This window comes from Mirounga leonina, unplaced genomic scaffold (genome assembly GCF_011800145.1).
Source record: "Mirounga leonina isolate KUSES-001 unplaced genomic scaffold, KU_Mleo_1.0 Mir_150, whole genome shotgun sequence".
NCBI classification, from domain to species: Eukaryota; Metazoa; Chordata; class Mammalia; order Carnivora; family Phocidae; genus Mirounga; species Mirounga leonina.
Genome location: NW_023270374.1, coordinates 20,740,635 through 20,754,913, shown reverse-complemented (window position 1 = coordinate 20,754,913; position 14,279 = coordinate 20,740,635). Strand labels below are relative to the sequence as shown.

Here is a 14,279-nt window from a genome sequence, read left to right as displayed (position 1 = left end):
AGCCGAAGGCAGACACTTAACAACTGAGCCACCCAGGCACCCCCAAGAGACATCCTTTTTTATTCTATTCAGGCCTTCAACTTATTGAATGAGTCCCACCGATACTAGGAAGAGCAATCTGCTTAACTCAGTCTACCTTTAAATTTAAATGCTAATCTCATCTGAAAACACCCTCACAGAATGTTTGACTAAATATCTGGGCATCCTGTGGCCCAGTCAAGCTAGCATATAACATTGACCGTCACATATCTATAAGAGATCATATTGAGTGGAAATCAAGATACAGGACAGAGTGGGTAGTATGCTTCCCCTTTAGGGTAAAAAAAAAAGAGGGGGTGCAGAATAACAATAAAAGTGCATATTTGCTTGTATTCACAAAAAGACATTCTGGCAGAATGCACAAAAACTAAAGATAAAGGTTAACCATGGGCGCCTGGGTGGCTCAGTTGGTTAAGCGACTGCCTTCGGCTCAGGTCATGATTCTGGAGTCCCGGGATCGAGTCCCGCATCGGGCTCCCTGCCCGGCAGGGAGTCTGCTTCTCCTTCTGACCCTCCTCCCTCTCATGCTCTCTGTCTCTCATTCTCTCTCTCTCAAATAAATAAATAAAATCTTTAAAAAAAAAATTCCTCTGGCTTCAGGAACAGCAGTGTCAACTAAAGCGCCGTCATTCTATAGCATTGATTCTTGCTCTTAGCAGCCTGGTAACTAGGCATCCAGGCACACAGGGTACAGCAGTGCTAATCTCCTAAAACCAGAGGTGAGTCGACAGCAGCCTTCCTTACGGGCCTGCCTCTCACTCCGGGTTACGTTTAGGTTCCATTTCTCATGCTTTCACAAAAACACACAATAGATGAAGTTCACGCTCAGGAAGGGCGATCTTTGCTGAGGCACGGGTTCTGTACAGTTTGGTTCCTTTGCGTTGGGTGGATGGCACTTAGGACTCCACGCACCCACGGGAGAGCCGATCTAGTTTCCCGAAACAAGAGTTGAGTCGACAGGTGCCTTCTGCCCATGCTTATTTCTCCCTCAGAATTCTGCTGGGGCTCATTCCCCAGGTTGGCACTCCCGTAGGGTTGAAAATGCTGCCACCCTGTGGAGAGGCGAATGAGCTGAAGCTAGGATTCTTTACCGGCTTCTTCCTGCCAAATCAGTGCGGAGCACTTAGCATTCCTAGGCACACAGGGAGCAGTAAGTAGTGTTAGCTCCAGGTAACAAGAGCTGAGTCGAGAGGTGCCTTTTGGCCCGGACTCCTTCTCCCTCGGTTTCGCGGAAGGAACCCGTTCCCCAGGCTCTCACCCACGGTAGCCTGGAAACTGCTTCCTCCCTCAGAGAGGTGGATGGTAGCTAAAGCACGGTTTCTCTACCGTGTTGTTTCTTCGAGTGAGAACGCTAGCGATTAGACTTGCATGCAAAAGTGGGGCCTCAGTGCTAGCTTGATGAACCGAGGGGGGAGGGTCGTGTGCTGCCTTCTGCAGAGGCCTGAGGCTCCCTCGGATTTAGCTTTGGGACTCCCTTGCAGTGCTCTCACGCACGCACACAACAACATGCTTCCACCCTCAGGAGCGGCTCTTTTAGCTGAAGCACGCATTCTCTACCGAGTTTTTCCTTCGAGTTAGGTGGCTGTCTTTAAGCCTGCACGCACAGCCGGGGCAACGGGACTAGCCCCATAAGCATGATGTGAGTCGAGAGCTGCCTTCTGTACCTGCCTGTCTCTACCCCGATTTTACCCAGTGGAAGCCGTCCCCAGGCCCTCACCCACAGTCCACCCTCAACTGCTTCCTTCCACAGAGAGTTCAACGGTAGCTCAAGCACGGTTTCTCTACAGTGTTGTTTCTTCGAGTGAGTATGCTAGCGATTAGACTTGCATGCCAAAGTGGGGCCGCAGTGCTAGCTTCAGGAAACAAGTGGGGAGTCGTGTTCGGCCTTCTGCCGGGGCCTGAGTCTCACACGGAAAATGGTTTTGGACTCCCTTGCAGGGCGCTCACGCATGCACACAGCAAAACGCGTCCACCCTCAGGCATGGCTCTTTTCGCCGAAGCAGGAATTCGCTACAGAGTTGTTCCTTTAGAGTCAGGTGGTTGGCTTGAGGCCTGCAGGCACAGCCGGGGCAAGGGTACTTTCCCTCGTCAACCAGAGGTGAGCTGAGAGCTGCCTTCCGCACCGGCCTGTTGCTCACTCCATTTCACGGATGGGACCCTTTCCCCAGTCTCTCCAACACGAGCACTGTAAAATTCCTCTGGCTTGGGTGCCTGGGTGGCTCAGTTGGTTAAGCGACTGCCTTCGGCTCAGGTCATGATCCTGGAGTCCCGGGATCGAGTCCCGCATCGGGCTCCCTGCTCAGCGGGGAGTCTGCTTCTCCCTCTGACCCTCCCCCCTCTCGTGCTCTCTCTCCCATTCTCTCTCTCAAATGAATAAATAAAATCTTTAAAAAAAAAAAAAGGTTAACCCTACTGGGGTTGTGTGGGCACCAATGAGACATTTTACTTTTTATATGTGTTTTAATTATGTGTGTTTTATCTATTTAAAACATTGAGTAACAAAAAATTTTAAGTATCACTTTGCATGCCTTCTCCTAGGATTGTGAACACTTGGGGAGACAAATCATGTTTTATACTCATCTTTGTGTGGCATTTAGTACATAGTCGGCACTAAATAAACATTTGAGGAATGAATGAGTGAATGAATGAATAAACCAGAAGAAATCAGATTTAGTGTGGGTCACTAAAGGGAGAGGAGTGTGAGGATCAGAGGGGGAGAAATATGGCAATGGCTGTCAGAGGGGAAGTTTGGGGAACAAGAGGGATGTTTCAGGAAGAGTTATAGGAGGGGCACCTGGGTGGCTCAGTCGTTAAGAGTCTGCCTTCAGCTCAGGTCATGCTCCCACGGTCCTGGGATCAAGCCCCGCATGGGGCTCCCTGCTCAGCGGGAAGCCTGCTTCTCCCTCTCCCACTCCCCCTGCTTGTGTTCCCTCTCTTGCGGTCTCTCTCTCTCTGTCAAATAAATAAATAAAAATATTTTTAAAAAATAAGAGTTATAGTATTATAATGTGTGATGTAATCCACTTTCATATTTATTCCCAAGAAACATTCAATAAAATTCTCCATTGTTTTGGGGATTTAATTTTAGGGTGTCAAATATGATTTTAGATTCAGGCATATCTGAAAACTAGGAATAGCTGGGGTTGGGGGAGGAACTCAAGGAAGAGGAGTTCCTCTAGGACTTGGCCCAGCCTCTGCCATGGAGGGAGCCAGCAGACTCTTGAGGGGGTGACCCCTGCCACCAAACCTGTACTCTGAGCCTACCGTGCTTCTGTCAGGTAGAACCATGCCCTACCCCACCTCCTTGACCCCAAGCCCCTCTACAAACCATTCCTACCAGCTGCACACACAGGAGTCTACAGGTGTGGTCCATGACGATGGATTCAGAGAATAGAACTCTGGAGACTCCATGCAGACAATAGCAAGAAAACAGTGCTAGAGCTGGGATCAATATGTGTGAGGGCTGGTGGTTAATTTGGGGAAGGGGGGCGCCTGGGTGGCTCAGTCATTTGGTGTCTGCCTTCGGCTCCGGTCGTGATCCCAGGGTCCTGGGATCGAGCCCCGCGTCGGGCTCCCTGCTTGGTGGGGGGCCTGCTTCTCCCTCTCCCACTCCCCCTGTTTGTGTTCCCTCTCTTGCTGTGTCTCTCTCTGTCAAATAAATAAATAAAATCTTTAAAAAAAAAATTGGGGGAAACTAGAAGATCAGGCTGACACCAGTGTTAACCTAAGACCAGGCTGAGTGCAGGGAAGAGGCTCAGACCAAGGTCAGGAGTAGTCATCAATTTTTATGTTTATTTATTATTTGAGGAACTCAGGTAAACAGAATTGGACTGCACATACTCCTTAGTTCATGACACTCTCTTGCTTGTCCTTAAACAGCCCACTAGGAACATCTGTAAACCCACCACCTGCCCAAGGACTAAAACATTACAAATAACTCATGTGCTTCTTGCATCTCTGCCCTCCACTTCCTCTCAGAGGTAACCACTATTCTAGCTTTTATCTTTTTATTGCTTTTTCCTCCTTGTGGTAGACAGCTTCTAAAATGGCCCCCAATGATCCCTGTCTCCTGGTATTCACACCCACATGTACCTCTCCGCTTGAATGTGGGCTGGACCTCATGACTTACTTTTTTTTTTTAATAAAGATTTTATTTATTTATTTGACAGATAGAGACACAGCGAGAGAGGAAACACAAGCAAGGGGAGTGGGAGAGGAAGAGGGAGAAGCAGGCCTCCCACTGGGCAGGGAGCCTGATGCGGGGCTCGATCCCAGGACCCTAGGATCATGACCTGAGCTGAAGGCAGGCACTCAACGACTGAGCCACTCAGGCGCCCCCTCATGACTTACTTCTAATAAATAGGATACAACAAATGTGATGGATCTCACTTCTGTGATTACATTAGATAAGATTGCAACTGCCATCTTGCTAGCAGACTCTGTTAACTCTCTCCTTTGCTGGCTTTGGTGAAGTAAGCTAGCATACTTACTGGATGTGACCACATGGGAAGGAAAGGAGGGCAGCACCAGCCAACAACCAACAAGAAAATGAAACCCTCAGTCCAACAGTCCACAAAGAACTGAACTCTGTCAACAACCAAGTGAACTTGGAAGTGAATCCTTCCCCAGTCAAGACTTCGGATGAAACCACAGCTCTAGCCAACACTTTGATTGCAGCCTTAGGAGAAACTCTGAAGCAGAGGATCCAGCTCGGCCATGCCTGGACTCTTGATCCACAGAATATATGAGATAATAAGTGTGTGCTGTTTAAAGTCACTAAGTTTGTGGTAATTTCTTACACATGATAGACACTAATACAAGTTATTTTCAATTATTTTCTATTACAGAGAATGTCACTATGAACATTGCTATACAGGTGTGGCAGAATACAGAACACAAGAGCTTAAGTTTCCCCGAGGTATATGCTGAATATATGTGTAGGAATAGAATTGTGGGGTCTCTGAATGTTACTAGTAGTCAGTAAATTATCAGGGTCACATCATGGCCAGAGTGTCTTGGTCAGGTTGAGAGTCAAGCTTGGCTTCAGTCCATAGAATTAGGGAACAGTCTGTCAGCGGGGTTGGGAGTCATACAGAGGACAGATTTGGGGGTTATTCCATGAACAGGGTTGAGGGTGAGGGTGAGGGTGTGTTTACACTTGGGGAGAATGTGAAGCCTAGGTTTGGAGTTGGGTTTGGACAGTGTTGGGATTCTGTGAGGGTGGGTTTGGGGGTCAGTCTAAGGCCAGAGTTAGAAGTCAGGCTGTTCTAGTGCACAAGATCTAACCCCTGTGATATCATCAACCTACCAGGCAGTGGCCACCCAGGGACCAGGTGCCCACAAGGTGAGACCCACTCTGGGCCTACAAGGCTCTTTCACTCAAAAGGGGGGTGGTGGGGGAGTGCAGCATTAAGAGGGGCAAGAAATCTGGACAGAGAGAAGGCAGTTGCTGGAAAGATAGCACAATTTCTTTAATGGGGGCAGTGTGATCCCATATCTCCCAAGCATTCTCAAAGGTCCCCCCACAGGAGGGGAGGGTGATTGGGACAGACACAGCCCATGTCTTCCCCACTCCCGGCTGAACCTATTCCTCACCCCTTCTTCTCCAGCTGCTGTGTTCTCCATCCTCGAGTTGGGTCCCAGATGAGCTCCCAGGAAAGGCAAGGGTCACCCTCAGCTGCCTGGGGCAGCTTTCCCCACGGCCCAGAGCACAGAGAACTAGGCTGGATGGAGATGCCGCGGTCCTCAGAGCTGGGCTGGGACCTGTTTCTAGGGGTGTGGACCGAGCCGGGGCACCGCCCCCCAAGGCCCAGGGCAGGGAGCACCAAGGCGGAGTCCCTGGTGTTGGGCACCGCTTTGGGGAACATGCGAGGTCTCTGCACGTGGCTTCTGGGTTCTGGAAAGCGGTCCATTTTCCTGACCCGGGTGGAGTGGAAGGAGGTGGCTCAGTCCAGGGGCTCTGCTCTGAAGGCGCCTGCCTCACTGCCCCTGCCCCCATATTCGCCCTCATCCCAAGGGAGGGCGCGCTGGCTCCCCAGGAGGCTCATTGGAGCTGCTGGCTCTGCCCGCCCAATCGTCCGTCAGTAGGTCGGTGGGTGCGTCGGTCGCGGTGTCTGGGCTCTGGCGGGTACTGGGGCGTCCCCGCGCGGCCCGGGCAGCCGCTCACCGCTGCTTACGCTCTGCCTGCTGGAGCCGCCGGGAGAGGTCGTCGATGCGCACGTTCTTGAGCTGAAGCAAGTGCTCCAAGCGCCTCACCTTCATCTGCAGGACCTGGGCCATGAGGCACAGAGGCGAAGTCAGCGGCCTGCTGCCCTCTGTCCCCACCCGTGCAGGCCCTAAGCCCCCACTGCCCCACCACCGCCCGCGCCTTCCCAGTCACCCTCACCTGCACGGTCTCCTGCGAGGCCAACAGCTCCTGCTCTTTTTCAGCGATCTGGAGGACGAAGCTTGGGTCGCCCTGCACTGCCTGGCTATATCCCGGAGGCCGGGGCGCGGGCGGCCGGCCCCCCCTGGGGTGGGAAGCAGCTTAGCGGAGGCCCGGACCTGGGGCGCCACGCTCACCCTTCCAATGCCCCTCGGCCAGGCCTTCCCTTCCCCCCCAACCCCCGTTCCTGCTTCCCAGGAACAGCCTGCCCCCACCCTTACCTGCCAGCCCTGTATTGGGGGATCACCAGGCCTGGGGAGATAGGAACTCCCAGCTTCCCTACCTGAGCTGCCCCCCTCCCTGGGGGTCTGGGGCACCTTCCCCTCGGGCCTTCTGGGACAAACCTGAGAGGAGGCAAGTGAAGGGGTTGGCCGTGCTGGAGTCCTATTTTCCTGCCTTCTCCCTCCCTCCCTTCCCCCACAGGTAGGACAGAAGGAAAGCTGCTCCTGGGAGGGAAGACAAGTAAAGACCACTTTACCCACATCCATGTAGCCAGTGCCATCCTGGGGAGCCAGCTCCTGAAAGAAGCCCCAGGGTTGACTGTGAGGTCAGGCTCGCTCATCCCCAAGGAGCCCCATGTCTCTTCCTTGGTCCCCAAGGCCAGGCTCCCTTTGCCAGACACCCTTCCCCCACATCTATCGGCAAGGCGGGGTTTCCTGCCGCCTGGGAAGCTCCCGCAAAGCAGTGGGAGAAGCTTGAGTGGGGTGGCACCTGTAAGGAGCTGGTGCGCTGCTTCCTGAGCCTCTGCCGCTCCTCCAGGCGCTGCCTCAGCGGAATGAGCACTAACTCCACCACGCCCGGCGCGCATTGCGCGATCTTGCGCATCACATCCTCCGGTACCGAGAAGTTCAGTTTGTTCAGCACCTTCCTGGGAGATAGGCACCGGGATGGCGGACTGGGTCTCGGGGGTATGAAGTGAGGGGCGTGGAGGAGAAGGAAGTGGTGCAGCCCTGGGGGAATGAACCCGATTCTGGGGTGTCCTGTTTCCTTGTCTCCTCCCCATTAAAAGAATCCCTTGATTTTGTTACCGGATTCTGACTGCGCTGTCCCTCCCTACCCTGCCACCAACAGAATCCCAGCCCGGGCTTTGGAGACCATAGGAAGTGTGGGGTGGGGGGTGGGGGTCGTGCTGGGGCAGCCCTTCCTGGGATCCCGGGGTTGGGGTAGGGGATGGAGATTCCGGTAGTGCACCAGGCATTCTGCTACCTGTTTAGGTGACCCCAATTGCTGAGCTTCTGTTGGAGGGAGTTGGCAGGGACATAATTGTGCATCTCCACCATCTTGGGGAAGTAAAACTTGATGACTTCTGCAACCAGGACTGAGGGAATGGGAACAGACATGGACGGGGGGGGGGGGGGGGGGGGGGGCGGGTAAGGGAAAAGGAGTAGGGAGAATATGTGCATGGGATGGAAGAATCAGGGGTTGCAGAGTGGTGGGGCCAAGCACAGAGGTGATGTGGAAAGGAAAAGGATGATAGGGAGGGAGGGGTGGTGGAGGAGAGGGAAAGGGATTCAAGAAAGCAAGATCAGAAATCAATGATCAGCTTCCAGCATACCCCAGAGGTGTGGCATCCCATCCCCATCAGCTCAGGCATATGAAAACTAAGGTCTCTGGTCCTCTAGTAGAGAATGAGTCTCCAAGAGAGCCCATCAGGGGCCTGGGGGCCCACCCTAGTCATTTACACGGATACGCACGCACACACTCCAACACCAAAGTCCCAAGAAAGAGTCACAGATTCACACAAGCAGACACATGTGATTAGATCCCCCTACAGATATGCACATAGGACAAAGTGTGTAGACACACAGGACACAAACATGCCCATACATACACAGGCCCACATATAGCTCACACACATACAACACACAGAGATGCACAAACACATACACAGACACATGTTTCCATCACTGAAGTTCCAGGAGATAGTCACCAACACACACAAGCACAATAAGTCACATAGGCAACAATGTACCAGACAGAGACGCATATTTCTGCCATTAAAATCTCAGGAGACAGCCTTAGACACACAGATACCTAATAATCACAAAGAAACACATATGCACATAAGACCCCCTACATGCATACAAGACAGAACATATCAACAAACGTATGAACATACACATGCTCAGACTCCCACAAGGCAGATATATAGAATACAGCAATGAACAGGTACACACAGAGAGAAGCACAAAAACATACACAGATACACATCTTAGTCATTAAAGTCTCAGGAGGGAGTCACAGACTCACACACTCAGACACACACCATCATCACCACCACACATGCATAAAGGATAGAACAAGGGGACATACATATGGACACACACATACTCATATTCCCACAGATACAGATAGAAACACACACACACACACATAACTGAAGTTCTAAGAGATAGTCAGACACCCCCCAACACACACATACCCAAACGCACAGAAGCACAAAGAGACATATGTATACAGACCCCTTACACACATACATACAGGACAGAACATGTCAACAAACACGGACACACGGGACAGACACACAGGAGCGCACACATACTGAGGTGCACACCTCCGTCACTGAAGTCCCTGGAGAGATTTCGCTTGGGTCGGGACAGAGGGATGTTGTCTACCCACAGGTAGAGCTGGTGCAGCGCCTCCTCGTCCACGCTGCCCGCCATCGGCACCCTCGGCAAGGCAAGGCCGTTCCAGCCGTGCAGCGTCCAGCCCCAACCTCAGGCGCCTCTTCTCTCGCCACTGAGGGCGACCAGACCTGCCTCTGCCTCTCCCATCCAGAGATTCTCCTCCCAGCTGGGAGCAGCCATATTGTTTTCTGAAACCATAGCAACTATCCTTGGCGGGGCGGGGAGCAGGGGTTTCTGGGAGTTGTAGTTTTCTCTCTCTACTTACTCTCAGGCCCCAGCTTTGAAAAGGCGTTTAGATGGCCTTGTCTTCCCAGTATCTGCGCCCAACGCCACCTGATTAGCCACCGGCCCACTCTGAAACCTGTCAAAGCCAACCAGGCCCTCAGAATCCCTGCACCAGCCTCCCCAGGGCTGGGATTCCCCTTCTGGATCCTTTAGCGATCAGTCCCAAGTGAAGGCAGCATCCCAGTGTTTGTCAGCTTTATCTGGGCGTCCACTGTTAATCATCAGCTGCTTCCCACCTGGATTGTGTGATAGGCTGTGTGACAGTGCCACCTTGCTAGGTCCCTCCTCAGAGCTCTGTGCTATTAGGGCCCTCACTGCTACTGCCCTTCCCAGCAGTGTCCTGGTAGGGCATTTAGTATGTCACCCAGATTCCCAGGGAGAATACTAGGGCTCAAGGCCAGTGCCTTGGGCAGGTTATTTAACTACTTAACCCTATTTCCTCCTTTGTGAAGTGGGAATGGTTCTCGCCTATTTGTCCCAATGGGGTAGTAGGGAGGAAAATGGGAAGCGTATTTACAGATCTGCGTTTGTATGGGGACTGGGGGTATGGGAGTAAAAGCTTGGGGAGCTCCTGTAGACACTTCCACAAGCCCTCATCTCCCTCCAAAGAGCTATTCTTCCATGGGTTAGAAATGGATTTCAGTAGCCAGTTCCATTTCAAAAGAGCACTCCTTGTAGAAGGGTTAGGGATATGGGTCCTTCCTTAGTGAAGGGACACAGAGTAGCAGTAAAGAGGCACTTCTAGGGTCAGCCAGAGAAGAAAGCTTGCTTCCACCAAAGACTAGCAATGTGGCTTTGGGCACATTACTGGACCTCTTTGTGCCTGTTTTCTCATGGTTTTACCTACCTTATAGGGGAATTGTGAGCACCTAAAGTGCTTAGCACAGCACTTGGCACATAGCAAGGGCCCTATTAACATCAGTTGGTGCTATCATTAACGAGATGACCTCAGTTCCAGCAGAAGAGGAGACAAATGGAAATGATTTGCCTTGTTGGTATTTGAGGTGAGGGACCGAGTTGAACAGGGAGAAGACTACTGCTCCCCCCTTACTCCAGAGCAGGCGGGGCGGGGGGCGGTGGCGGGGGTAGGCTGAGCTTCCTTAAGACCTTCTTGTTTCCTCCTCCACAGCTCAGATGGAGATGGGGGATGACGGTAAGGAGAATCCCAACTCCTTTTTGCTATCCCTTAGTTTCACTGTCTTCAAGGCCTACAGGGTAAATCTGAGTGCCGGGAGTGTGGAAGGCCAAGTGTGGAAGTGTCACCCTACCTTCTTGTTTTAAAGTCATACATAGTGGCCTTGCCTTTCTAGAAGAGACCACACCCAGGGCAGGCAAGGGACAAAAGACCTAGACATCCCCCGCTTAACATTCCAGGGTGGAGAGAGGAACTGAAAGGAAGTGGTGGGGAGGGAACCACAGCGGCGGCGATGTGCCAGCCCCAGGGAGGTGGGAAAACCGGTTTGGGGCCCAGAGCTGCCCGGCCTCCTCAAGCCCAAGCCCTCCCCTGGCTGGAATCGCTGGGGCCTGAGGGCCTCAATGAGGGAGGGGCTGGGCCGGGAAAGGAGAAAAGGGGTAGGATCAGCAGAGACACCAGTCTTCACCTTTGGACTGGGGTGCCCCCAGCCTCTTGCAGGTGCAGTCTATCCCAGGAATTTTATCTTCCTCCTGCCACTGTCCCCAGGATAGCCACCAGGCTTGGAGATGCCAAACACGGGAAGGTCTAAAGGGCTCCCTCTTAAGGCATCAAAGGTAAACCAAGGGATGCCCTGTATGTCCCTCCAGACTCCAACCTGGACCACAGAAGTTGCCCCAGCACCCCTCCTGCTCTGTCCTCTGGCCCCACTCCTGCAAGGACCTTCTTTAATGGGCTCGACAGGCCTAGTTCCCAGTTTAATTTGGTCCAACAGAGATAGTTGGCTCCCTCCCTCCTCTCCTAGCTAACTGACCCCAAGCTTCTTTCTAACCCCAAAGCAGTGCAAGACCCAGCTTTCTTCAAACCCAAGCAGGTACGTTGAAAACCCTTTCCTCCCCAAGCCTAGATAATATTTAGATATGGAGGTGGCCCCTCGCCCCAGTCAGGGCCAAAGCTGCGGCTACCCCTTCAACACTTGGTTCCATGTCCCACCAGAACAAGGACCAAAGGGAACCAGGGAAGGACGTGTTCCCAAGACAGACGCAAGCCCAGACCATGAAGGATGCACCCTTGGCTGTTAAAACGTTCACCCCCACAAAAGGGGGGTGGACGGATTTATTGAATTCAGACTGGGAAAGGAGTGGCTGGATGGCTGGACTACGGGCCCAGCCCCAGGCCCCCTGCCCAGGATAGGGCCCTGCCAGAGAGGGAGGAGAGGCATGGGGCCTGCGGCTACCCACAAGGGAAGTGCCCATTATCACTCCCCTGGAGGGCCTCTTGGGAACCTCCAATCTGGAAAGAAAACCAAGGGCCAAAGTAACCTGGACTGGGCCAGAGAAAGGGACTGGGAAGATGGGGAAGCAGGCAGAGGCAGGCTCAGGAGCCTGCGGTGAGTTAGACTGTGCTTCTCAAGGCGGCCCAGGGGCAGGGGTAGGGGGCTGCCAGCCTTGTGGGGGCCTAGGCTGGACCTTCCTCTGGAGCCCTTCCCAGAATGGCTTTGGGGTCCCCCCCACCAAAGACCTGGTGTGGACGGCAGAGGGGAGAGGCACTCTCCGGCCGGGAGCTTCCAGGGCCCATCCCTGGCTGCTCCTGTGGCCTAGTCCACTGATGGCACGGTGTGGTAGCACCGGACAGCTCCCCACCCTCCCCACCTGGTCCCCTACGCCCAGGGGCAAATGGGGAGGAAAGAGGACTCTGAGAAAGAGGCAATAAGCAGGCAGTGAGGCTGACGCCAGCCCCGGGCCCTACCGAGGTGGCTGGGCCTGTCACAGGGCCCGAGGAACATCACTAAAGGCTCTGGAGCTCCCCACTCTTGGCTCCATCCACAGCGGCTGCCCGGAGAGTCCTCTGCCCTGGGCTGGTGCTGCCACATCCGGGTCGGGCAGGACTAGGCCCAGTGGCTCAGCTTTGATGTCCAAGACCCCGAACTCCCGCCTGCCTGGCGTGGTTCTTCCTGGTCACGTGGACCAGATCGTGTTCCAAGTGAAGGATGTGGCTCTGCACTCGGTCGTCAATGGGGAAGGAAGTTAGGTACCTCTTGACCATAGCGAAGTAAGCCATGGCCTCCCCAAAGCTGGGCACGGGCACCTCATCACCATCCTCCTCGTCATCCTCATCATCATCATCTTCATCCTCCTCATCTTCCTCCTCTTCCTCACTGTCAGACTCAGAGTCCTCTTCGCCCTCCAGGAAATGGAGGGTAGGGCACTGGGCCTCCTCCTGGGCACTGTAGCCCCCGAAGCTGCCACCAGCTTCCACTACCCCCTGGGCCCAGTCCTCAGCCTCCAACCCCTCAGAGGAGCTCTCTTCCTCCTCTTCCTCCTCCTCCTCCTCACTGTCATCAACATCACCCTCCTCTTCCACCTCCTCTTCCTCCCCCAACTCCTCTCCTTCCCCCCCTTCCTCCTCCTCCTCGCCTTCTTCTTCTTCCTCCTCCTCCTCCTCCCCTTCACCCTCCTCCTCCTCTTCCTCCTCTTCTTCTTCCTCCTCGTCCTCGTCCTCCTCTTCCTCCCCCTCACTCTTGAGGGCGGTGGTGATGGCGGCATCTGGGCCACCGCCGAAGCCGGCCTCGCGGAAGCAGGCAGCGATGTCCGAAGGCTCCACTGCCTGCCAGGCGGCGGCCACGAAGTGCAGGGCCTCCATCAACCCCAGCTGCAGCCCCGAGCGATCCTGGCCCTCTAGCGCGGCCATGGCCTTGAGGAGCATAGCCTGGCGGTAGTGGCCCTTCACCTGCTGGACCACTCCCCGCTCCAGCGGCTGCACGGTGCCCGGCGGGAAGAAGGCCAGCTGTACATGCCGCAGGCCCGAGGTATCCAGGGACTGGGCAGCCAGGCGGCCCGCCAGCAGCAGGACTCGGCGAGACTCCGCGGCCATGCGAGTGTCCAGGGCCTTCAGGTACTTGGCCAGGGCCTGGGTGGTGACACCGCCCTTAGAGTTGGCGGTGTAGTCGCAGGGCAGGCCGGCTTGGCCTGCGCGGGGCTTGGCCGACTTGCCGGCCACGAGCGGGGGCAGCTTCTCGCTGCCGTCTGCGTTGGCGCACAGCAGGACACTTAGGCGCTGGGTGGCCCTGCGTGCCCGTCCATCGCTGCCGCACAGCCCCGCAGCCTGGTCGGGCAGGAAGTCGTACCACAGACTGGTCTCGATGGCGCTGAACACGTCCTGGGAGGCGTAGCCCTCGGCCACCGACGGCGGCTGCTCCTCCCGAGCGCGCCAGCCCGTCGAACCCCCGCCGCTGCCCTCCGAGGGCACCGCCGGCGGGCTGGCGGGAGCCGCTGGGGCCCGGGGGGCAGCACTGCGCGACCGGGCGCGGGCCACCCCGCTGCAGGACACCACACCGTGGCGCCGGCGGAAGCGGTCCAGCCAACCGTTGGAGGCGGTGAAGTCGTCCATGCCCAGCTCCTCGGCTATACGCAGCGCCTTCTCCTTGAGGATGATGCCCTTGACGGGTAGGCCAGCGGCGCGGATCTGCTGGAACCAGGCGATGAGCAGCCCCTCGAGCTTGTCATAGGGGGACAGCTTGTTGGTCTTGCGGCAGGTGGAGGCCACACCGTACTTGCGCTCCGACGCCAGGATGGCGCGCTTGTTCTTCAGGATGGTGCTCAGCGTGGACGGCGGGATGTTGAAGCGCCGCGCGATCTCGCCCTTGCGCAGGTCCGGGTTCTCCTCCACCTCCTGGATGATCCGCGACTTCTCCCGGAACGTCAGCTGCCGCCGCTTGGGGCCCATCCCGGCGCGCCCCCCGCCCCGGGGCCCGGCGCCACCGCCGCCGCCC

The 14,279-nt window shown here is 55.1% G+C and overlaps 2 protein-coding genes across 2 annotated transcripts; both read right to left on the bottom strand.

Annotated features, from left to right (window-relative positions):
• Nucleotides 1–5,495: 5,495 nt before the first annotated feature.
• Nucleotides 5,496–11,499, bottom strand: SPEF1 (sperm flagellar 1). The gene is made up of 7 exons (XM_035005937.1): nt 9,018–11,499; nt 7,670–7,781; nt 7,175–7,331; nt 6,942–6,981; nt 6,747–6,807; nt 6,425–6,548; nt 5,496–6,309 (listed from the first exon to the last, which is right to left on the bottom strand). Exons 1-7 carry the CDS (start codon nt 9,124–9,126, stop codon nt 6,202–6,204), a joined length of 711 nt encoding a protein of 236 aa, XP_034861828.1. The 5' UTR covers nt 9,127–11,499; the 3' UTR covers nt 5,496–6,201.
• A 79-nt stretch (nt 11,500–11,578) lies between these two features.
• Nucleotides 11,579–14,279, bottom strand: CENPB (centromere protein B). Its single transcript, XM_035005936.1, has one exon. The coding sequence runs from the start codon at nt 14,231–14,233 to the stop codon at nt 12,410–12,412; it is 1,824 nt and encodes a 607-aa protein (XP_034861827.1). The 5' UTR covers nt 14,234–14,279; the 3' UTR covers nt 11,579–12,409.

What these genes read in the sequence shown, in the direction of transcription:
- SPEF1 (XM_035005937.1), bottom strand. Translation starts at nt 9,126, where the DNA reads ATGGCGGGCAGCGTGGACGAGGAGGCGCTGCACCAGCTCTACCTGTGG. An exon ending in CACTGGCTACATGGATGTGG is followed by an intron (nt 6,808 to 6,941) that starts GTAAAGTGGTCT and finishes GCCTCCTCTCAG; the next exon opens with GTTTGTCCCAGAAGGCCCGA. An exon ending in CCTCGCAGGAGACCGTGCAG is followed by an intron (nt 6,310 to 6,424) that starts GTGAGGGTGACT and finishes CTCATGGCCCAG; the next exon opens with GTCCTGCAGATGAAGGTGAG.
- CENPB (XM_035005936.1), bottom strand. Translation starts at nt 14,233, where the DNA reads ATGGGCCCCAAGCGGCGGCAGCTGACGTTCCGGGAGAAGTCGCGGATC.